Genomic DNA, 22,281 nt, shown 5'->3' on the forward strand with positions numbered 1-22,281 from the left:
TGGTAACTTAATCTTTGACAAAGGGGCTAAAACCATCGAATGGAAAAAAGATAGCATTTTCAACAAATGGTGCTGGTCCAACTGGTGGTCAGCATGTAGAAAAATGAAAATTGATCCATACTTATCTCCTTGTACAAAGCTCAATTCCAAGTGGATTAAGGACCTCCACCTAAAACCAGCCACACTGAAACTAATAGAAGAGAAACTGGGAAAAAGCCTGGAATACATAGGCACAGGGAAAAAGTTCCTGAACAGAACGCCAATGGCCTGTGCTCTAAGACCAAAAATTGACAAATGGGACCTCATAAAGCTGCAAAGCTTCTGTAAAGCAAAGGACACAGTCAATAGGACAGAGCGGCAACCAACAGATTGGGAAAAGATATTCACCAACCCTACATCTGATAAAGGGCTAATATCCAAGGTATACAAAGAACTGAAGAAATTAGACTCTAGACAATCAAAGAACCCTATTAAAAAATGGAGCACAGACCTGAACAAAGAATTCTCAACTGAGGAAGCTCGAATGGTTGAGAAGCACCTAAGGAAATGTTCAGCATCACTAGTCATCAGGGAAATGCAAATGAAAACAACACTGAGATTCCACCTTACACCAGTCAGAATGGCTAAGATCAAAAACACAGGTGACAGCACATGTTGGCGAGGATGTGGAGAAAGAGGAACACTCCTCCACTGTTGGTGGGATTGTAAACTGGTACAACCACTATGGAAGGCAGTCTGGCGGTATCTCAGAAAATTGAACATAGCGTTACCTGGGGACCCAGCTATACCACTCCTGGGCATATACCCAAAAGAAGTTTCAACATACAACAGGGACACATGCTCCACCATGTTCATAGCAGCCTTATTTATAATAGCCAGAAGTTGGAAAGAACCCAGATGCCCTTCAACAGAAGAATGGATGCAGAAAATGTGGTACATTTATACAATGGAGTACTACTCAGCTATTAAAAACAATCAGTTCACAAAATTCCTAGGCAAATGGATGGAGCTGGAAAATATCATCTTGAGTGAGATGACCCAATCTCAAAGGAACATACATGGTATGCACTCACTGATAAGTGGATATTAGCCCAAAAGCTCACAATTTCTAAGAATCTTCATATAGACCACATAAAACTCACATAGAAGAAGGAAGACCAAAGTATGAATGCGTTGGTCCTTTTTAGAAGGAGCATCAAAAGTTTCAACCAGAACTCCCAAAGTCTAAACCACCAACCAGAGAGCACAAAGGGAGGGACTCACACACCTGTATAGGGAATTGAGGGTGACCTTGTTAGACTCCAGTGAAAGTGGAGGGCCAAGGTCCCCAAAACTTTGGATCCCCTACTGTGTTGGAATTCGAGAGCAGGGAGATGGGACTGGGAGGATGTTTGGAGCACACCATCACAAAAATTAGGAGGAAGGGGTAGGGGATAAGGGATTTGGGGGGAGAATGAGAAAGGAGACAACATTGAAAGGTAAATACGTATAATACCCAATAAAAACCCCACACAGATAAAGGATTTAAAAAAAGGGAGTCTATTTATTTTAAATTAATTTCAAAAGTTTCTAGGAGATGCAAATTGGCTAAGATACTATTTTAAGCTCTCCACAAAAGAATTTAAATCTCTGTTCAATATTCTCAAGAGAGAGGTAAACCCTAACTTCCTCAACAGTTAATTGACAAAAGAGAGGTAATCTCACAAAAAGTAGAAAAAGCTATTTCTAATCGATATATCATATAGTCTGATTAATTGTCAGTGGTGCTATAAAAGTCCTTTGACAAAAGATTATTAATATAGATGTACATATCCTTAAATAAGGTCTTCATGACTCTCTGAGTGTGGAAGGAGCAACTGTTGGCGCTTCTGCCCTGATTTTACAAGAACTCTGAAAAATTGGCTTTAAAAACAAAAGAGGGGGAACGGTACCCCCTCAGAAGGAGTCCCCCTGAAATACTCTCCATCATGCCTTGTTCACTTTTCTCTCTCTAAAGCTGAAAGCTCATGGCAAATCTCTTGCTGACCATGTTGGTGACCTCGGGCACCACCAAGACCAACAAAACTTTGCCACAGATATGGGGAAGGACCCTCATACCCGTAACGGGAATGCCCCAGTCCCAGTTCCCTTATGGAGCCGAGGACTGATATGCCTGCCCAATACCACAGAAGGCACAGCTAACCGGCTACCACAAATATTAATGAAAAAAATAGATACCCTCACAAAGCCAGCCCCAACCATAAATACGATGAATAACAATTTACATCCAGGGAAGAGAAATCTCCCTGAGAATCCCCTTCTTTTTTCTTTCCAGGTAAAATTGAATCACCCGTGATGCCTGCTATTAGAAGTTCTAATCCAGATGGACCAGAAGCCAGGAGCCTCACCCTTACCCTCACCCCCTACCTTTTCCACCTGCACAAGGTCCCCTGAAGCTGGGCAACTGCAAGATCCTGCTTGGCAACTGCAGATAGACTCAAAGCAGTGTACCATATCTTCTGAAGAATAGCAGGGAGACCGTAACTCAAGCAGTGTACCATATCTTCTGAAGAATAGCAGGTTGCAGTCCTCCTCGCCCCCACAAATAACCAGGACCCACCGGTCGGGTCAAGTGGCACCCAGACGTGGGGCTCGAGGCACGGACCCCTCTGGACGGACCCTCATTGAGAGGATGTGCGCACGACATCAAGATTGAGCAAGACAGAGATTGTCGCCCGTGACCTGTCGTCCACGGAACCAGGTTGATGCTGCCATCAAGAAGGCAGTTGAAGTTCATTACCATCAGCTGAAAATTGCAGAGGATCCAGAAGTGACTCCGCAGGAGACTGACACAGCTGTCAGCTCCCCTGCCTCCCCCTACGGTCGACCCCTAGACTTCCACGCCCTCCAGAAGGGTTCCTGGTATGCCTGGCTTTGCCCTCATTTCTCTCGCTAGAGAGCTTGGCCTCTTGATCACCACAACAAAAATTGGCTTTTTCCTAAACCAAGGCCACCCTTGATATGCCCGCTAACATTGGGGAGCCTTCCTTTATGACAATATTACACCCCAAACTGACAAATGGTTGGTAACTTGAACATTTACAAGAGACTAGGATGGCTGTGAGTTAGCCCAATGACGGGATTATTGTAGGTCCACTTCCCAGGGGCCCACCCAATGCAGCTGAAAAGGAGTGCGTGGTGCTGGAAGTGGGTGCAGCCTACATGGCCTAAGACAGGGCTCTCACCCTCCTTTCACCCACATCAGAGTCCCTTGACATTGCCCATCGTCGACAGCCTAAAGCCTTCGACCATCGATGTGACTCGTCTCACATCAGTGTTTTGGGGTTGTGAACTTGTCTAAGACCCCCCATAATTAGACATCCAAATTCAAAACTCACATAGTTGGGATTGAACATAAGACGCCTTCTCTAACTAAACAGAGAAGGGGGAGATGCCAGAAGCCAGGACCCTCGCCCTTACCCTCACCCCCTACCTTTCCCCACCTGCACAATGTCCTCTGAAGCTTGGCAACTACAAGATCCTGCTTAGCAACTGCAGATAGACTCAAAGCAGAGTACCATGTCTTCTTAAGAATAGCAGGGAGACCATAACTCAAGCAGTGTACCATATCTTCTGAAGAACAGCAGGTAGATCATAATTCAAGGCAGTGTACCATATAGACCATGACATGTTTCAAGGCACAGGCCAAGAAGATTTTGTACTTTTCCACCACCTGGACCCTCTTACCCCCTCCCCTTGTAAAACATGCTATAAAAAAGCATTTCATGTTCAAAAAAAAAAGAAATTAAAAAAAAATTAAAAAAAAAAGAAGGAAGCCAATCACGAAGAGCTTATATTCACATGAAATATCGAGAATAGGAAAATCTGTGAAAGTACAATGTTTAGTGGAATTGTCTATGGATAGTTGGAGGGGAGAGTAAGGACTCTTTGGGGGAATTTGTTGGGGAATAGTGGGTTCTAAAATGCACTGTAGAGGGCTAAAGAAATGGCTCAGCAGTTAAGAGCACTAACTGCACTTCCAGAGGTCCTGAGTTCAATTCCCAGCAACTACATCGTGTCTCACAACCATTTGTAATGGGATCTGATGCCCTCTTCTGGTGTACAATGAAGACACTGTATTCATATAAATAAAAAATAAATAATCTTTTTTTAAAAAATTCACTGTAGAGTGCTTGAATGACACTGAAAATGCTACAGCTATTTAATTATAACTATGTAAGTGTACATCACTGTTTTTAGAGATGATTGAATTGGAACTAAAGCCCACCATCCAACCACTTTTGTTTCTCATGTCAACCAAAAATAAAGAGAGTATATGACATCATTCTTTTTGGAGAAATTGAAACCAACTGATTAGCAAGCAAAATGTCGTTGTTCTAAACAAAGTAGGCAGTGCTGTGTCTAAAGTTTTGAACATATCTTAAGACTCCTATTACTGTTTACACAACCTAAAACAAAAGTTGATCTTCTCTAAGAGCCCAATAATGGTTAGATCATTAAGAATCAAGATTCCCTGGGGTTTTAAGTTTGTGTTTACTATATACAGTACTTTATAATACAGATGAGTTCCATGTCCAGAAAGCTATCCTGAAGGAAGGAATTTTAAATGTGACTTATGGCCTTGTGATCAATGATGAACTCATATATCATGGAATTATAAAGTAATCTCACATACATGGAGAGGGGTTGGATAATGGTGGTAGTAGATAAAATTAATGTTTTCATGGGGAAGTAAGAAGGCAAAAAGAGTGAACAGGAATGGGAACATGGACTGCTTTTATATCAGTTTGAGAAAACATTAAATATGCCATCTATCCCTTTCCATATTCTTGTATTTTTCACATATTGTCACACATAGAACACTGGATGATGAAGTTTAAATTTTTCAAGAGGATTGTATATCTGTCCTAAGTCCTCTTGCAGGTAGTCAGTCATGTAGAATTGAGATGCTGTCCTTGGAAGCTTCCCAGTGTTTGTGGTTTATACAGTCTCATTCTGCTTAAAACTAGTGTTGGGTGAGCTGGAGAGATGGCTTAGCTGTTAAAAACTAAACTCACAACCAAAAACATAAAAATTACTGATGATTTCTTGCTCAAAATTTTGTTGGTTGAGACACTTGAAGACATTAGTAATCAGACTACTTCCTGAAAATGCAGGGTGGTTCTCAGTCACCTTTCTTCCCTTTCCTTGATAATGAAGTGAGCTCCAATAAAGTGAAAGCCATGCTCATTGCCTGAACATGGAATGCATATGCATCATTCCATATTCTTGGTGGTATTTTTTAATTAGTTTTGCTTGTTGTTTTAAATTTCACCTCCTCTCAAGTATAGGAAATAGTGATTAGTGAATATAATTGGTCTCCACTAGAGATCCCGGAGGTAAACTGGTCCTAGAAAGGTCCTGGGTAATTATTATGTATTTAATGAGTTATTCAGGATCTGAACTCCTCTGGGATGCTGGGCACCTAAGGCCCAGGGATGGCAGCAGGAGTGGGGTGTGAGTAGGGATGGTACAGATAGGTGATGAGTACTGTGGCTGTTAGTTCCTATGTCTGCAAATAAAATAAAGGTCAGGCTAATCATGAACCAGAAACTTTGACTCAGTTTCACCTGAGCTGGTTACGATCAAAGAAATAAGCTGGTGTCTTGCTGTCAATTGAAATACCTGTGTTGTATATGACAGTTTTTCAGGTATGATAATTTCCTTTTTTTCTCTCTCTCCCATGACTTCACAACACTGTTCTAGTGTTTGTTTCATGTAACCCCTTTCATATCGATGGGTTCATTCAAATTACTCATTATGTAATTATCTGTCATTATTCTACCATTTGAATACAAAAAGTAGCCCTGTGAGGTGAAGTTCAGTGATGAAATGTTCCTGTGTTGTTTACTTTACCTTAACCTGTGGGAGGTCTTAACAAACACTGAACAATGTGCTCTCAAAGACTATGATTAATTTTATCTTCCCAGGTTCACAAATCTTTGCTTTACTGGTATTATTGAAATTTCTCCAAATGTGCAGTCCATTAAGAACAACTAATATCATCTAGGTGTTCATGTTAAGGAACAATGAACTCTACTCAACCAAACTCAGTGCTTCTGCAGAGTCCAAGGCAATATGTAATTTGACCAAATGTTAGAAACTTATCCCTTGTGATTTTCATGTGCTGTTAAATTTAAGAACTATGAATTTAACATATAGAGAAGACATGAAGTGCATTGGCCCATCCGTGGTAAAAGTTGATTGTGATTTCTCTAGCTTCTGATCTTTCAACACATGCCTACATAACACAAAAGTACTGTTCAATTACAGAAGAAGCAGGAACTGGGCATGGTGGAATATGCCTGTCATGCCAGTGCTCAGGAACCAGAGGCAGGAGTGATGTTGTGAGACTAGTCTGAGACATAAGAGGAGACCATCTTTTTTTTTTTTAATTTTTTCTCAAATCGTAATTCATTCACACAGGGGTTATAAACACAGAAAGGCAAGATGTGGGGAAGGGAATGACACTGGAGTGTGGGTGTTCAGGGGGAATACAGATATCTTCAGAACCAGGTATCGGCTAGGTGAAGGTTCAGGGGACAATTCACTATGACTCTGACTATGACTCGCTTGTCCTTATTTTAGTTGGTATTGTCTGCCAAGGCTACCTATTTACAAGGTCTATGACTACTCAGGCTGGTAAATTTCCACAAAAGCTGCCTGTTTACATTAGCTTATAGCCATCTGTTTCAATGTTTTTCCACTGAGACCCAAGACTTGGTGTTAGTATACATGTATGACAGGCCTATTGCTGATTTTAGGCCTATGGCTGATTTTAGGCCTACAGTGTGTAAGCAGGGCTGCCCCTGACATCTCCTCCCTTCTCTAAATATAGAAGGGCTGTGGCAATTCTAAACTTGTGAAGGCGGGGATAGAGGCCTGACCTCCAGTATTTGAAGGGGACCTTGTAATGGCTCCAGTCCCTCTGTCATTGTCCAGTGAGGCATGAGGGCCATACCTGTCCTGATGTCTTTTTCCTGGAGAGGGGATACTTTTGACATCAACCCCTATGCAGTCAGGCTTGTCCCTCAGGGAACCCAGATAGATATTTTTATCTTTTATTTATATTCCCTTGCAGTGCTTAGCCTCGCAGCCTAAGCAAGAATTCAGATCGCCTATCAGAGGGGGTTCTGGGGAGACCATCTTTTTAAATAGCACATGATTTATTCCTATGATGTTTCCCCACTGTAACATTAATCCATGATGTCTAAATGTCAAACATCTGAAGTCAGATGAATTAAACATTAAAAGTCTGTGAATTTGCCAGCAGTGAGACTAGCTTGTAGCATTTTGGAGAAAGTTGCTTAGATCTCTTGATGTTTCTTTGGTTTTATCAGCTTTGAGACATGTGATAGGTTTATTAGAAACTGTTGTCCAAAATCACAAGTTGGTACACCTGTGTGTGTGTGTGTGTGTGTGTGTGTGTGTGTGTGTGTGTGTGTGTGATGTGCCCATGAATGTGATGTAAGATACAGACTCCCCAATGTTAAGTTGTTAAGAATAACAACTGAAGAATTTGTTGAGAAGAGTGGAGGTTACTCACGTGTATCTAAGGAAGAAGGGGCAACATTTTTCTACAGTGAATTGTCCTTTGCCCTTAATTCCTTCAGTTGAATGCATAAGCTCACCATGTGATAAAGTATCAGTTACTTTATTTAAAGCCAAGAGGTTTTAAAGACATTTAGAGGATATCTGCATAGAAACTTAGGATTTTTTCAAATGGGTACCAGAGCTAAGCCCACTTGATGCATAAACTCATAATCACATAGAGTATAGTCATCTGAGAAATAAAGCAAGTAAAAATTCCAAAGCAATTTGTTGCTTCTTTTCTTATAATTCTTAAAATTTTTCATCCTGATTGTGTTCTGCACCAATATCAATGATATTTGTGGATTAACACATATGTATATGGTTTATAGTCATTATTACTGAGGAGTGGTAGAAATGACTAACCTTAACATAACAGGAATAAAACATTAGATCTGACATTCATCATAGAGTTTAAAATTTAGTGCTGACTGTTCAAGTCTGTCCATGTAAATGTGAACTTTTCCACTTTTGAAGTTAAATAAATCTGTATTAGTTTTAACAGCAAGTAACAAATATTCACTGGCCAAATTTATGCTTCATGACAGGTTTGGGCCATAGTTGGTAATTGAGAATGTAAACAACCAAACAAAATGAAGACATATACGATATTTCCTGCATATATGACAATTGATGGGAATATAGAGTAAAATACTGATCAAATACTAAGTTCATGGAATGATATGTATCGGATTCTTGGGAGCATGGCTGAATGTCTCACTTAGTATGGGAGGACAGTGAATTTGTCTGAGTATATGATAAGCAATATCATTGACATATGACATGTGAAGGGAAACTGAGGGGAGGAAATGATAGGTCAGAGGAGAAGCAACTCTAAAATGTGGGCGATAAAGAGTCTTAACCCTAGCATTGATGAAAAGAGAAATGCAAGTGTCAGTGTTAGACCATGTGGGATATACAAATAGCACCTGTGTGGTAATGAAACAGCATTTATTTCCTTAATAGAAGCTTTCTCCTTATCCTCAGAGCAATAGGAGTAATCTTAAAAATAAATCAGAAAAATATTATGGAGTTCCACTGTTAAAATGGAACAATGTAAATGAAGTATGTTGAAGAAGAATCTGGAGACATGAGAACATGAACATGATTGAGTATGCTTCTGTATTCCAGTAAAGACATGATATGATGATCATATATTGATATAATCTCACAGAAAAGAATGGATAAAATAGGAGGAGAATGTAGGAGAGACTGTATAGTGTATTACATGTAAGAAAAAAATGAATGGATCTACATTCAACATCTCTGACTAAAGTCTGATATTTTTAACTATACTATGGGAGACTGGAAAGGGAGAATGAGTTATGCTTTGGGAGACAATAAAGTGAAGACCTGTACTTCATTTAGGGCTTTGAGATTCTGATGCATGTCATACATGCAATGGAAGGAAGATGATTAGTTAACAGTGGAGCACAAATCAATATGTTACAGAGATGTGCATGTCTGAGTTTGAAATTGTATTCTAATGCATTGGAGTATGAGATTCTCGAAATTTATATGAAATTATGATGATAAAGTTTAAGTACATTCTTCAGCAACATCAGTATAACACAGGGCAAATTGCAAATTAACAAACAGTCACCCAGGATGAGCATATATCAGGAGAAGGAGGGAAGCATTAGTCCGTTTCACATCTCAGTAGGAACAGCATGGAAATGTCTAGAGGAGGGGATATAAATAAGTTTCCTAAAGATAAGTTAAGAAAGATCATTAATAATTGAAGTGACTGTAGACATTTGGAGTTTTGAGATTACGGTACTATGACTGCCAAATCCAGTGCTATAGGATGTATTTCTTGGATATGTATTCATTTTTATTTTAAATTTACAATGACTCTGATATTTTCTCATTAGGATACTGGAGAATAAGAATGATAAGCAACAACAAAACTGTCATCTCTCAGTTCCTCCTCCTGGGCCTGCCCATCCCCCCAGAGCACCAGCACCTGTTCTACGCCCTGTTCCTGGCCATGTACCTCACCACCGTCCTGGGAAACCTCATCATCATCATCCTCATTGTACTGGACTCCCATCTCCACACACCCATGTACTTGTTTCTCAGCAACTTGTCCTTCTCTGACCTCTGCTTTTCCTCTGTCACAATGCCCAAGTTGCTGCAGAACATGCAGAGCCAGGACACATCCATCTCCTATGCAGGCTGCCTGACACAAATATACTTTTACATCGTTTTTGCAAACATGGAGAACTTTCTTCTTGTTGTCATGGCTTATGACCGCTATGTGGCCATATGTTTTCCCCTTCGTTATACCAGCATCATGAGTCTCACTTTCTGTGTTTGTCTGGTGCTTATGTCCTGGGTACTTAGCATTCTGAATTCCATGTTGCACACTCTGCTTGTTGTTAAATTGTCATTTTGTGAGGACAATGTAATCCCCCACTTTTTCTGTGACATATCTGCCCTGCTCAAGTTGGCCTGCTCTGACATTCATATTAATGAACTAATGATACTTTTCTTGGGAGGGACCATTATTGTCATCCCATTCTTACTCATTGTTGTGTCCTATGTACAGATTGTCTGCTCCATTCTAAATTTTTCATCTACTCTGGTTATCCACAAGGTCTTTTTCACCTGTGGCTCCCACCTGTCTGTGGTCTCACTGTTCTATGGAACAATTATTAGTCTGTACCTATGTCCATCAGCTAATAACTCTACTGTGAAGGACACTGCCATGGCCCTGATGTACACAGTGGTGACTCCCATGCTGAATCCCTTCATCTACAGCCTGAGGAACAGAGACATGAAAGAGGCACTGATAAGAGTCCTTTGCAAGAAGAAAATCTCTTTCTAATGGCAGCCCTGGTATTTGTGCTTAAATTTATCTACTAATTGTATTGATATTAATATTACATAATATATCCCTAAAATGAGTCATACTACATAATATTTCCATTTACCAAAGGGTGTTTTGCAAGTAACTCAGTTAGGGAAAGGGACCTTAACAACCCAGTGATGCCACCCCCTACTATGCATAGGTGATTCTAGAAAAGCATTAGGTAACAGGCACTGTTGTATCAGATTTCCATTCTTTTCTATTCAGACTTTATAGTTTTGATTAGCAGCCATATATAGTCTATTATAGTAATTAATAGAATGAACTATATTTAAATTGTCATGTCATGAGGTTCTGCAGAAAAATTGAAGTACCATTCCTAGGAGAAGGCCTATACAGATATTTGAAATATCTTCTGATGATTTTAAACTAAAATGAAGTTTCCGAAATACTGCATAAAGCATATGTGGATGACAGATCTGGCATTACACTGAAGTGATAGGGTCTCATAAGAATATCATGTGCAGTGATATTAATGAATATTATCACTCACAGAAATATCTGGAAACCATAATGTACACATTTGTAGAAGGTTGGGAAGACTTGAAAGTCAGAAAGGTATAAGTTATCACATCTAAAACCTACATTGAAGAATATGGTACAATCTGGGAACAAAACCTTTGGGTTAGAATAATATTAAATCAGATAATGACCAACCTTCCCAGGCCACCTAGGATATCAGCAAGTGACTCCAAGATCCCAGCCTGAGATCCTGTGCCCTTGATAAATTACAGGTTTATGAAGACCATAAAATGACTCTATGACCATAATCTGTGTCCTATCCCTGCTCATATCTGCCACTCTACTCACCCATGAGCCTTAGGGAACCTGCTCACAGAGGAGTTCAGATCCTAAAACAACTCAGTATAGACAAACTAATTAGTCAGGAACTCTCCAGGACTGATTAAGTGTCCTATAATAGTAACTGATTACAGCTCTGATTATATCCAGCTAAATTTATGGGGAAGATGGAGATGGCTTAAAACTTATAGATAAATGTGCAGTCATTGGTTAACCTACAGAATCAACTAACCTAGGCACATAGGGGTTGAGAGAGACTAAACCACTAACCAACGAGCATTCATGTGGTACACCTAGAGACCTAGGCCCCAGCACATATGTAACATATATGAAGCTTGATCTTCATGTGAGACCTCTAACAACTGGATAGGGGGCTGTCTCTGACTCTGCTGCCTGTCTTTGGACCCCTTTTCCTAATTGGGATATCTTGCTAGGCTCAAAAGGTGAAGATGCACCAAGTCCTACTGCATGCAACTTGACATGCCAAGGCAGGTTGATATCCATGGGAGACCTCCCCTTCTCTGAGGAGAAAAAGAATAAAATTGAGGGGAGGGCAGATGAGAGGGAAGTACTGAGAAGAGAGGAGGGATGAAAAGCTATGATCATGATGTAAGGTGAATAAATAAATTAATTATAAAACTGAGAACAACTTCATGTCTCATTGAGCATATAGAATCTAGCTGGTGCCAAATTTTAGGTTTTATTTCTACTGAATATGCTCAAGCAATTATAAGGTTGCTCCTAGAGGATAAATCAAACACCATTGAACCTGTAAACTCTTTGTCTACAATGGTGATCTGCCTGTGTGATATAATGGTACAATAGTGGTGCAAAACTTGAGGGAGTAATGAACAATTGTCTGATCAGATTTAAGGTCCACTTCATGAGATGGATCCCATGCCTGGCACTGCTCAGAGGACCAAGAATCTGGGACTAGATAGGCCAGTGACCTACAGGAAAATCAAATACTATTGTTCTGCTAAAGAAATGTAGTAATATAATGACCCTTAACAACATTCTGTTATATCTATAGACCACTGTCTTGCTCAGCCATCATCAGAGAACTTTACTCCTGTAATATATGGTAAGAACTAGAGACCCACACAACTGGACAATGTATAAAGGTTGAGAGACCATGGAACACCAAGTCTTAAATTGGATGTTTCCATTAAACCCCTCCTGTCATGGCTCAGGGAAATCTGTGGAAGAGGAAAGGTTGTAAGAGGCAGTGGGAATGGAGGACACCAAGGAAGCAATGCCTTCCAGACACAATGGGACTGATGCCCATATGAACTCCCAGAGTCGGGAGCTGCATGTTCAGGACCTCCTCAAGTCCAGGATGGAGCCCCAGTGCTGAGAAGAAGAAGTAGACATGATCTACTATCCTTAACCCAGAAGCTACATCCAATTGACCACACAGAAAGGAAAACTTGATTTTCTCCAATATGGTATCACTGGGTATGCAAACCATACTTAAGGGCAGGCACATGACCAGTCATAGACAACCAAATCAAAGTCAATGGCACTTTCTGTATATTTTTTTCATAATGCTTTGTCTGAGCCTTTTTTTTTTTACTTTATTGATCTTTTTCTTATATATTATTTTTTTCTGATTGTGTTTCTTATGGGTGTAAGCTATGTGCTTCTTATACTTTTTCTTTAGTTTTTTTTCTTTAAACTTTACTGTTTGTTTTCTTTTTTAAGGTGGCTTCATTCCTAATTCTTTTTTTATTTACTTTTTTATTTTATTTATTTACATTTCAAATCTTATCCCCTTTGCCAGTTTCTTCTCCACAAAACCTCCATGACATCCCCCCTTAACCTCCTTCTATGAGAGTGCTTCCCCACTCACCTACCCAATCCTGCCTCACTGCCCTAGCATTCCTCTACACTGGGACATAAAGCCTTCACAGGGCCAAGGGCCTCCCATCCCATTGATGCCAGACAAGACCCCTTTAGCTCCTTAAGTTCTTCCCTAAGGACTAAAGTATCCACACTTTGGTCTTCCTTCCTCTTGAGCTTCCTTTGGTCCATGAGTGGTATCGTGAGCATTATATGCTCTTTGCCTAATACCCACTTATCAGTGAATGCATACCATGTGTGCTCTTTTGTGACAGAGTTACTTCACTCAGGATGATATTTGGTAGACCCATCCATTTGCCTGAAAATTTCATGGAGTCATTGTTTTTAATAGGTGAGCAGCAGTCCATTGTGTAAATGTACCACATTTTCTGTATCAAATTCTCTGTTGAAGGCCATCTGGGTTGTTTCCAGCTTCTGGCTATTATAAACATGGCTACTATGAACACAGTGGAACATGTGTCCTTATTACATGTTGAAGCATCTTCTGGACATATGCCCAGGAGTGGCAGAGCTGAGTCCTCAGGTAGTACTAAGTCCAGTTTTCTGAGGAACCACCAGACTGATTTCCAGAGTGGTCATACCAGCTTGCAATCCCCCCAAAAATGGAGGAGTGTTCCTCTTTCTCCACATCCTCACCAGCATCTACTGTTACCTGAGTTTTTGATCTTAGCCATTCAGACTGGTGTGAGGTGGAATCTCAGGGTTGTTTTGATTTGCATTTCCCTGATGGCTAAGGATGCTGAACATTTCTTTAGGTGTTTCTCAGCCACTCAAGATTTGTCAGTTGAGAATTCTCTGTTTAACTGTGTTCCCCATTTTTAATATGGTTATTTGATTCTCTGGAGACTAACTTCTTGAGTTCTTTGTATATATTGGATATTAGTCCTCTATCAGATGTAGGATTGTTAAAGATCTTTTCCCAATCTGTTGGTTGAAATTTTGTCATATTGACAGTGTCCTTTGCCTTAAAGAAGCTTTGCAATTTTATGAGGTTACATTTGTCAATTCTTGATCGTAAAGCATAAGCCATTGGTGTGTCCAGGAAAATTTCTCCTGTGTCCATGTGTTCAAGCTTTTCCTCGCTTTCTCTTCTATTAGATTCAGTGTATCTGGTTTTCTGTGAAGTTCCTTGATCCACTTGGACTTGAGCTTTGTACAGGGAGATAAGAATGAATCAATTTTCATTCTTCTACAAGTTGATCCCCAGTTGAACCTGCACCATTTGTTGAAAATGCTGTCTTTTTTCTACTAGATGGTTTTAGCTTCTTTGTCAAAGATCAAGTGACCATAGGTGTGTGGGTTTATTTCTGGTTCTTAAATTATATTCCATTGAACTACCTGCCTGTCACTATACCAATACCATACAATTTTTATCACTCTGGCTCTGTGGTACAGCTTGAGATCAGGGACGGCGATTCCTCCAGAAGTTCTTTTATTGTTGAGAATAGTTTTGCTATCCAGGGTTTTTTGTTATTCCAAATGAATTTGAGAATTGCCCTTTCTAACTCAATGAAGAATTGAGTTGGAATTTTGATGGAGATTGCATTGAATCTGTAGATTGTTTTCAGAAAGATGGCCATTTTTACTATATTAATCCTGCCAATCCATGAGCATGGGAGATATTTTTATCTTCTGAGGTCTTCTTCTATTTCTTTCTTCAGAGACTTGAAGGTCTTGTCATACAGATCTTTTACTTATTTGGTAATAGTCACACAAAGATACTTTATATTGTTTGTGACTATTGGGAAAGGTTTCATTTCCCTAATTTCCTTCTCAGCTCATTTATACTCAGAGTATAGGAAAGGCTACTGATTTGTTTGAGTTAATTTTATATCCAGCCACTTTGCTAAAGTTGATCAGCTGTAGAAGTTCTGTAGTGGAATTTTTGGGGTGACTTAAATATACTATCGTATCATCTGCAAATAGTGATATTTTAACTTCTTCCTTTCCTATTTGTATCCCTTTGACCTCCTTTTGTTTTCTAATTGCTCTATCTAGAGTTTCAAGTACTATACTGAATAGGTAGGGAGAGAGTGGGAAGTCTTGTCTAATCCCTGATTTTAGTGGGATTGCTTCAAGTTTCTCTCAGTTTAGTGTGATGTGAGCTACTGGTTTGCTGTATATTGCTTTTAATATGTTTAGGTACGGGCCTTAAATTTCTGATTTTTCTAAGACTTTTAACATGAAGGAATGTTGAATTTTGTGAAATGCTTTCTCAGCATCTAATGAAATTATCATGTGTCTTTTCTTTGAGTTAGTTTATGTAGTGGATTAGGTTGATAGATTTCTGTATATTGAATTATACCCGCATCCTTGGGATGAAGACTACTTGATCATGGTGAATGATCATTTTGATGTGTTCTTGAATTCAGTTTGCGAGAATGTTATTGAGTATTTTTGCATCGATATTCATAAGGGAAATTGTTCTGAAGTTCTCTTTCTTAGTTGGGCTTTTGTATGATTTTGGTATCAGCATAACTGTGGCTTCATAGGAAAAAATGTGTAGTGTTCCTTCTGCTTCTATTTTGTGGAATAGTTTGAAGAATATTGGTACTAGGTCTTCTTTGAAGGTCTGATAGAATTCTGCACTAAACCCATCTGGTCCTGGCCTTTTGTTTGTTTGTTTGTTTGTTTGGGAGATGTTTAATGTCTACTTCTATTTCTTTAAGGGTTATGGGACTGCTCAGATGGTTTAGCTCATCCAGATTTAACTTTGCTACATGCATGGTATCTGTCTAGAAAATTGTCCATTTCATTCAGATTTTCCAGTTTTGTTGAGTATAAGCTATTGTAGTAGGATCTGATGATTTTTTTCAATTTCCTCAGTTTTTGTTGTTATGTCTCCCTTTTCAGTTCTGATCTTATTAATTTGGATACTGTCTCTCTGCTCTCTGATTAGTCTGGCTAAGGGTTTATCTATCTTGTTGATTTTCTCAAAGAACCAGCTGCTGGTTTTGTTGATACTTTGTATAGTTTTTTTTTTCTATTTGGTTAATTTCAGGCCTGAGTTTGATTATTTCCTTCCATCAACTCTTCTTGGGTGTATTTGCTTCTTCTTGTTCTAGTGCTTTCAGGTGTGCTGTTAAGCTGCTAGTGCATGCTCTCTCCAGTTTCGTTTTGGAGGCACTCAGAGCTATAAGTTCTCCTCTTAGCACTGCTTTCATTGTGTCCCATAAGTTTGGGTATGTTGGCCTTCATTTTCATTAAATTCTAAAAAATCTTTAATTTCTTTACTTCTTCCTTGACCAAGTTATCATTGAGTAGAGCGTTGTTCAAATTCCACATGTATGTGGGCTTTCTGTTTTTGTTGTTATTGAAGACCAGTCTTAGTCCATGGTGATCTGATAGGATGCAATGGGATATTTCAATATTCTTGTATCTGTTGAGGCCTGTTTTGTGACCAATTATATGGTCTATTTTGGAGAAGGCACCATGAGGTGCTGAGAAAAAGGTATATTCTTTTTTTTTTTAGGATGAAATGTCCTACAAATATTTGTTAAATTCATTTGTTTCATAACTTCTGTTATTTTCATTGTATCTTTGTTTAGTTTCTGTTTCCATGATCTCTCCATTGATGAGAGTTGGGTGTCAAAGTCACCCACTACTATTACATGTGGTGCAGCGTGTGCTTTGAGCTTTAGTAAAGTTTATCTCATGAATGTGGGTGCCCTTGCACTTGGAGCATATATGTTCTGAATTGAGAGTTCATCTTAGTAGATTTTTCTTTTAATGAGTATGAAGGGTCCTTCCTTATCATTTTTTATAACTTTTGGTCAAAAGTGTATTTTATTCTGTGTTAGAATGGCTACTCCAGTTTGTTTCTTGGGACCATTTGCTTGGAAATTTTTTCCAGCCTTTTACTTTGAGGGAGTGTCTGTCTTTGTCAGTGGGGTGTGTTTCCTGTATGCAGCAAAACACTGGATCCTGTTTATGTATCCAGTCTGTTAGTCTATGTCTTTTTATTGGGGAATTGAGTCCATTGATGTTAAGAGATATTAAAGAATAGTGATTGCTGCTTCCTGTTATTGTTGTTAAAAGTGGAATTATGTTTGTGTGGCTATCTTCTTTTGGGGTTGTTGAAAGATTACTTTCATGCTTTTTCTAGGGTATAGTTTCCCTCCTTGTGTTGGCATTTTCCATGTATTATGTTTCATAGGCCTGGATTTGTAGAAATATATTGTTTAAATTTGGTTTTGCCATATCTCGGTTTCTCCATCTGTGGTAACTGAGAGTTTTACTGGGCATAGTAGCCTGGGCTACAATTCATGTTCTCTTAGGGTCTGTATAACATCTACCCAGGATCTTCTAGCTTTCATATTCTCTGGTGTGAAGTCTGGTGTAATTCTAATAGGTATGCCTTTTTATGTTACTTGACCTTTGTCCCTTATTGCTTTTAATATTCTTTCTTTGTTTTGTGCATTTGATGGTTTAACTATTATGTGATAGGAGGAATTTCTTTTCTGGGACAATCTATTTGGAGTTCTATATGTTTCTTGTATGTTTATGGACATCTCTTTAGGTTAGGGAAGTTTTCTTCTATAATTTTGTTGAAGATATTTACTGGCCCTTTAAGCTGGGCATCTTCACTCTCTTCTATAACTATTATCCTTAGGTTTGGTCTTCTCATTGTGTCCTGAATTTCCTGAATGTTTTGGGTTAGGAGCTTTTTGCATTTTGCATTTTCTTTGACAGTTGTGTCAATGTTTCCTATGGTATCTTCTGCACATGAGATTCTTTCTATCTCTTGCATTCTGTTGATGATGCTTGTATCTATGACTCTTGATTTCTTTCCTAGGTTTTCTATCTCCAGGGTTGCTTCCCTTTGTGATTTCTTTATTGCTTCTACTTCAATTTTTATATCCTATGTTGTTTTGTTTAATTTCTTCACCTGTTTGGTTGTGTTTTCCTGGAATTCTTTAAGGGATTTTTGTGTTTACTCTTTAAGAGCAAAACTCTCAATCACTAAAGATGGAGAAACCAAGATATACCATGACAAAACCAAATTTACACAATATCTTCCCACAAATCCAGCCCTACAAAGGTTAATAGATGGAAAACTCCAACACAAGGAGGGAAACTACAATCTAGAAAAAGCAAGAAAGTAAACTTCCAACAAACCCAAAAGAAGATAGCTACACAAAGATAATTCCACCTCTAATAACAAAAATAACGGGAAGCAACAATCATTTTTCCTTAATTTCTCTTAACATCAATGGACTCAATTCCCCAATAAAAAGACATAGACTAACAGACTGGATACATAAACAGAACTCAGCATTTTGCTGCATACAGGAAACACACCTCAATGACAAAGACAGATACTACCTCAGATTAGAAGGCTGGAAAACAATTTTCCAAGCAAATGGTCCCAATAACTAATCTTATCTCTGATGTCTTTACTTTAGATTTTTTTTAAATATACAATCCTGTTACTATTTTTATTTTCATTGAAAGAAAGTGTGCTGTGAGCTAAAATTAGGCATGTACAACATTTCAAACTTCCATATAAACTTGGAGTGCAAAATGTAACAAAATTCTGTATTTTATTTCTTTTTTAAAAAACTTCCATCAAAATTGTTCTTCAGTAATTTTCTAGATGTATGTAATGCATGCTGACTGGCCTCACCCCCACTCTCTGGTTTTTCTCTCACTCCCCCCTTGCTTCATTACAAGTTCCTCTCCCACATCCATGTCATATTGCTTTACTTTGTGAACCAGTCAGTTGAAGCAGACCTACCTATATGAGCAGGATTTGAAGTGACCCCAGTCCTTTTTAAAAAATCTTTTTCTCTGTCCATGTCTTTATTATTATTTCTTTCTTTTGTTTTTCAAGACAAGGTTTCTTTGTATAGCCCGGGCTGTCCTGAAACTCACTCTGTAGACCAGGCTAGCCTCAAACTCAGAAATCTGCCTGCCTCTGCCTCCCAAGTACTGGGATTAAAGGCATGTGCTACCACTGCCTGGCTCTGCCCATATCTTGTAGCGTTTTCCTTTTCTTTTCATCCAGAGGTTTCAGAATTCTGGGATTTATGTTGAAGTCTTTGATCCAGTTAGAGCTGACTTTTGTGCACAAAAGGGAATCCTTCATTACAGATGATATGATTCTACATATTAAAAAACCCCAGGACACTACCAGAAACTCTTGGCTTTAATAAACTATATAAATCATGTAAACTCTTAGATCGGCAAATAGCAGAATATAAAATTAACACACAAGTCAGCAGCATTCCTATAAAAACACTGTTTTGAAAAATAGATTAAAGATACAATTCCACCCACAGCATATGTTCAAAAAGACCTGCAAATAAAACATATCACACATTGAAATTAATCAGGACCAAAGTTTGTAGTGATTTTCCATACAGTTTGAATAGCTATTCTGAAGCTGTGGAGCTTCACACTAGATTTTACACTTTCTCTATCAAATTGATTTCAATCACTTATCCACCACCAAAAAATAAACAATCCCAGATGAGTTTCTAAGAGCTACAGTCGAGAGACTTATAATTCACCCATTAGAGTATACAATATAGTGGATTAAAAAAATATTTTGAAATAAACTTAACTAATGAAATGAAAGACCTTTTTAGTGGAAATTTTAAGACACTAATGAACTAAACTAAAGCCAAAATTATAATATGGAAAGAACATGAATGTTCATGGATTGGAAAATTTAATATTATTAAAATGGCCATGCTACCAAAGGCAATCTACAGATTTAATGCAATTGCAAAAGCATAATTTTAAAGAAAGATTTCACACAAATAGAAGCAACAATCTTACACTTGAAGTTGTATTTTTAAAATCTCACAACATCTCAAGCAACCCTTAGAAAAAAGAACAATGAAGGCGATATTATAATATCTAAATTGAAACTATAGTATAGAGCCATATGAATAAAAATAGCATGATACTAGCTTAAAGAAAACTGTAGATCATTGGTTCTCAACCTTCCTAATGCTGTGACCTTTAATACAGTTCCTCAAGTTGTGGTAACCCCCCCAACTAAAATTATTTTATTGCCATTTCATAACTACAATTATTGTACTTTTATGAATTATAATCTAAATACCTCATTTGCAGGATATTTTATATACAACCCCTATGAAAGAATTGCTTAACTTCCAAAGGGCCCAGCACCCAGAGTTTGAGGACTACTGCTGTAAATGTACAGAATAGGAGACCCAGAAAGAAGCCCATTTTACTTCAGTCACCAAAGTTGCTAAGTTCTCTTTATTCTAATTTATTTTTGAGCCCTGCACAGATGTTTGCCCTATCATACCATTCCCATTCCTCCCTCTCACCCTCAAACTTTTTCTGTTCTCTCCCATTCCACTGAAATTCATGATCTTCTTTAATATTATTGTTACATTTATGTAGAAATATATATTGACAAGGAAGCCAAAATTACCCATTGGAGTAAATACAAAACCTTTAACAAACATCACTGGCAAAACTGCATGTGTATATATAGAAGACTGAAACTAGATTTCTAGTATGAGAGATGTGGTCAACATATTATATGTGATTATATGAAAACTTGAAAAAAATTAAAATTAGAAGTGATTTCTATAAATGTTAGAAATTAATACATTCTTTTGTAAACTTAAAGATCCTAAAATTCTGTCCATGATGAGTGAATTTCCTTTTCCTCAGGATGGAAATGGTATTTCCTTCTTTCAAGCTGTTTGGTTGTACCAAGATAGAGTCAAATGGATGAGGATTTGGAGGAGGAAACAAGGAAGAGAGAGTCAATCACTGCTGGTTCCAGCTTACTGTACCCTCTGATTCCAAATGCAGCTTCTGTCCTAGCCCAGAGTGTGTCTGATCAGCTAAGAGGTTGAGTATCCCTTCTGAGGAAGATGGACAATGAGTTACTTGAGCCCTAAATGGTGGGGGCTTAAGGACTTTGGTGTTTCCATTCATAGTTGACCACAAGACCTTCAATTCTCATCCTGGTATGTAAACCTGGTAGTGTCACAATCCAGGGATTCACAGAGACACTTGTGTTTAGAACTGGGACTGATATCTGCTTCTCCTAAAACGTTATCTTTTCCCTAACTTCTGTTTCTAAATGAAGATGGTAACAACCTCATCATATGCTCAATGGAACCTTTGTTAAAGTTACTTTGTACACTCATGATCAATCATACAGTAATTTACTAAGCATCAATTCTTTGACTATAATATAAAGACAAGGACAGTATGGACCACATCATGATTGTCAGGTCCTGGAGTTATTGGGTAGTGGACTTTAGAGAGAACCATGGATTTGTGTGAAGGAGATATCACTGGAAATGCAAGAGACAAGCGAAGATGCTGTCATGGCCTCTTTTGTGTGGAAAAGGGAAAGAATAAGATGTTTCTGCTCAGATTGACTACATCATGGTAAAGGGGAGGGTAATCTGTATGGGAAAGGCTCATTTTGAAAACTATGGAGCACCTACAAGGAAGTCATAAGTGACACTAGTGGTGCCAAGGCCACAGGATCCATTTGAGCCATAATGTCAACATCCCTGAGGGTGAAGTCAAGGAAAAAAGAGTTGAGTGCACACTCTAGATCCAGGGACCTGTCTTTGCACCTTGGTGCTGCCAATTACCATTTGTGTCATAAAGATTTTTATCTAATATCCTCTTCTTGACCCAACTCTTCCTATTTGTGTGCACTGATGCACCCACCTCAGAGAGTTGCATTGTTTCCAGTCTTACTCAAGAAAGTTCATGTTCATGTTTACTCAGATTGTCATTCATTTTGTGACTCCATTTATTCTCCCAAGTTCTCTGGATATTGGTATAAATTTTAGTCTTTCCTGTATTAAAAGACACATGCTTGTAAACATTGAAGGGGACTTACAAGAGTACCTGACTTGTTACTTTATACAGAGTGTTTCCAAAACCCATCTCCACCCAACCTAAAAGGGGGGACTTCTGCCCCTAGACCAAGCAGAGAGGGGCCACCCAGAACTCCCTCTGTCAGGTGATCTGAATTCTCGCTTAGGCTGCGAGGCTAAGCACTGCAAGGGAATATAAATAAAAGATAAAAATATCTATCTGGGTTCCCTGAGGGACAAGTCTGACTGCATAGGGGTTGATGTCAAAAGTATCCCCTCTCCAGG

The 22,281-nt window shown here is 38.6% G+C and overlaps 1 protein-coding gene across 1 annotated transcript; it reads left to right on the forward strand.

The window, feature by feature from the left end:
- The first annotated feature begins 9,520 nt into the window (after positions 1–9,520).
- On the forward strand, positions 9,521–10,459 carry LOC114613855 (olfactory receptor 1468-like). Its single transcript, XM_028759282.1, has one exon. It carries the CDS (start codon positions 9,521–9,523, stop codon positions 10,457–10,459), a length of 939 nt encoding a protein of 312 aa, XP_028615115.1.
- The last annotated feature ends 11,822 nt before the right edge of the window (positions 10,460–22,281 follow it).

Source organism: Grammomys surdaster, unplaced genomic scaffold, assembly GCF_004785775.1.
Source record: "Grammomys surdaster isolate TR1022 unplaced genomic scaffold, NIH_TR_1.0 126278, whole genome shotgun sequence".
NCBI lineage: Eukaryota > Metazoa > Chordata > Mammalia > Rodentia > Muridae > Grammomys > Grammomys surdaster.

Excerpts from the sequence above, each read along its gene's own strand:
- LOC114613855 (XM_028759282.1), top strand. The coding sequence starts at position 9,521 with ATGATAAGCAACAACAAAACTGTCATCTCTCAGTTCCTCCTCCTGGGC.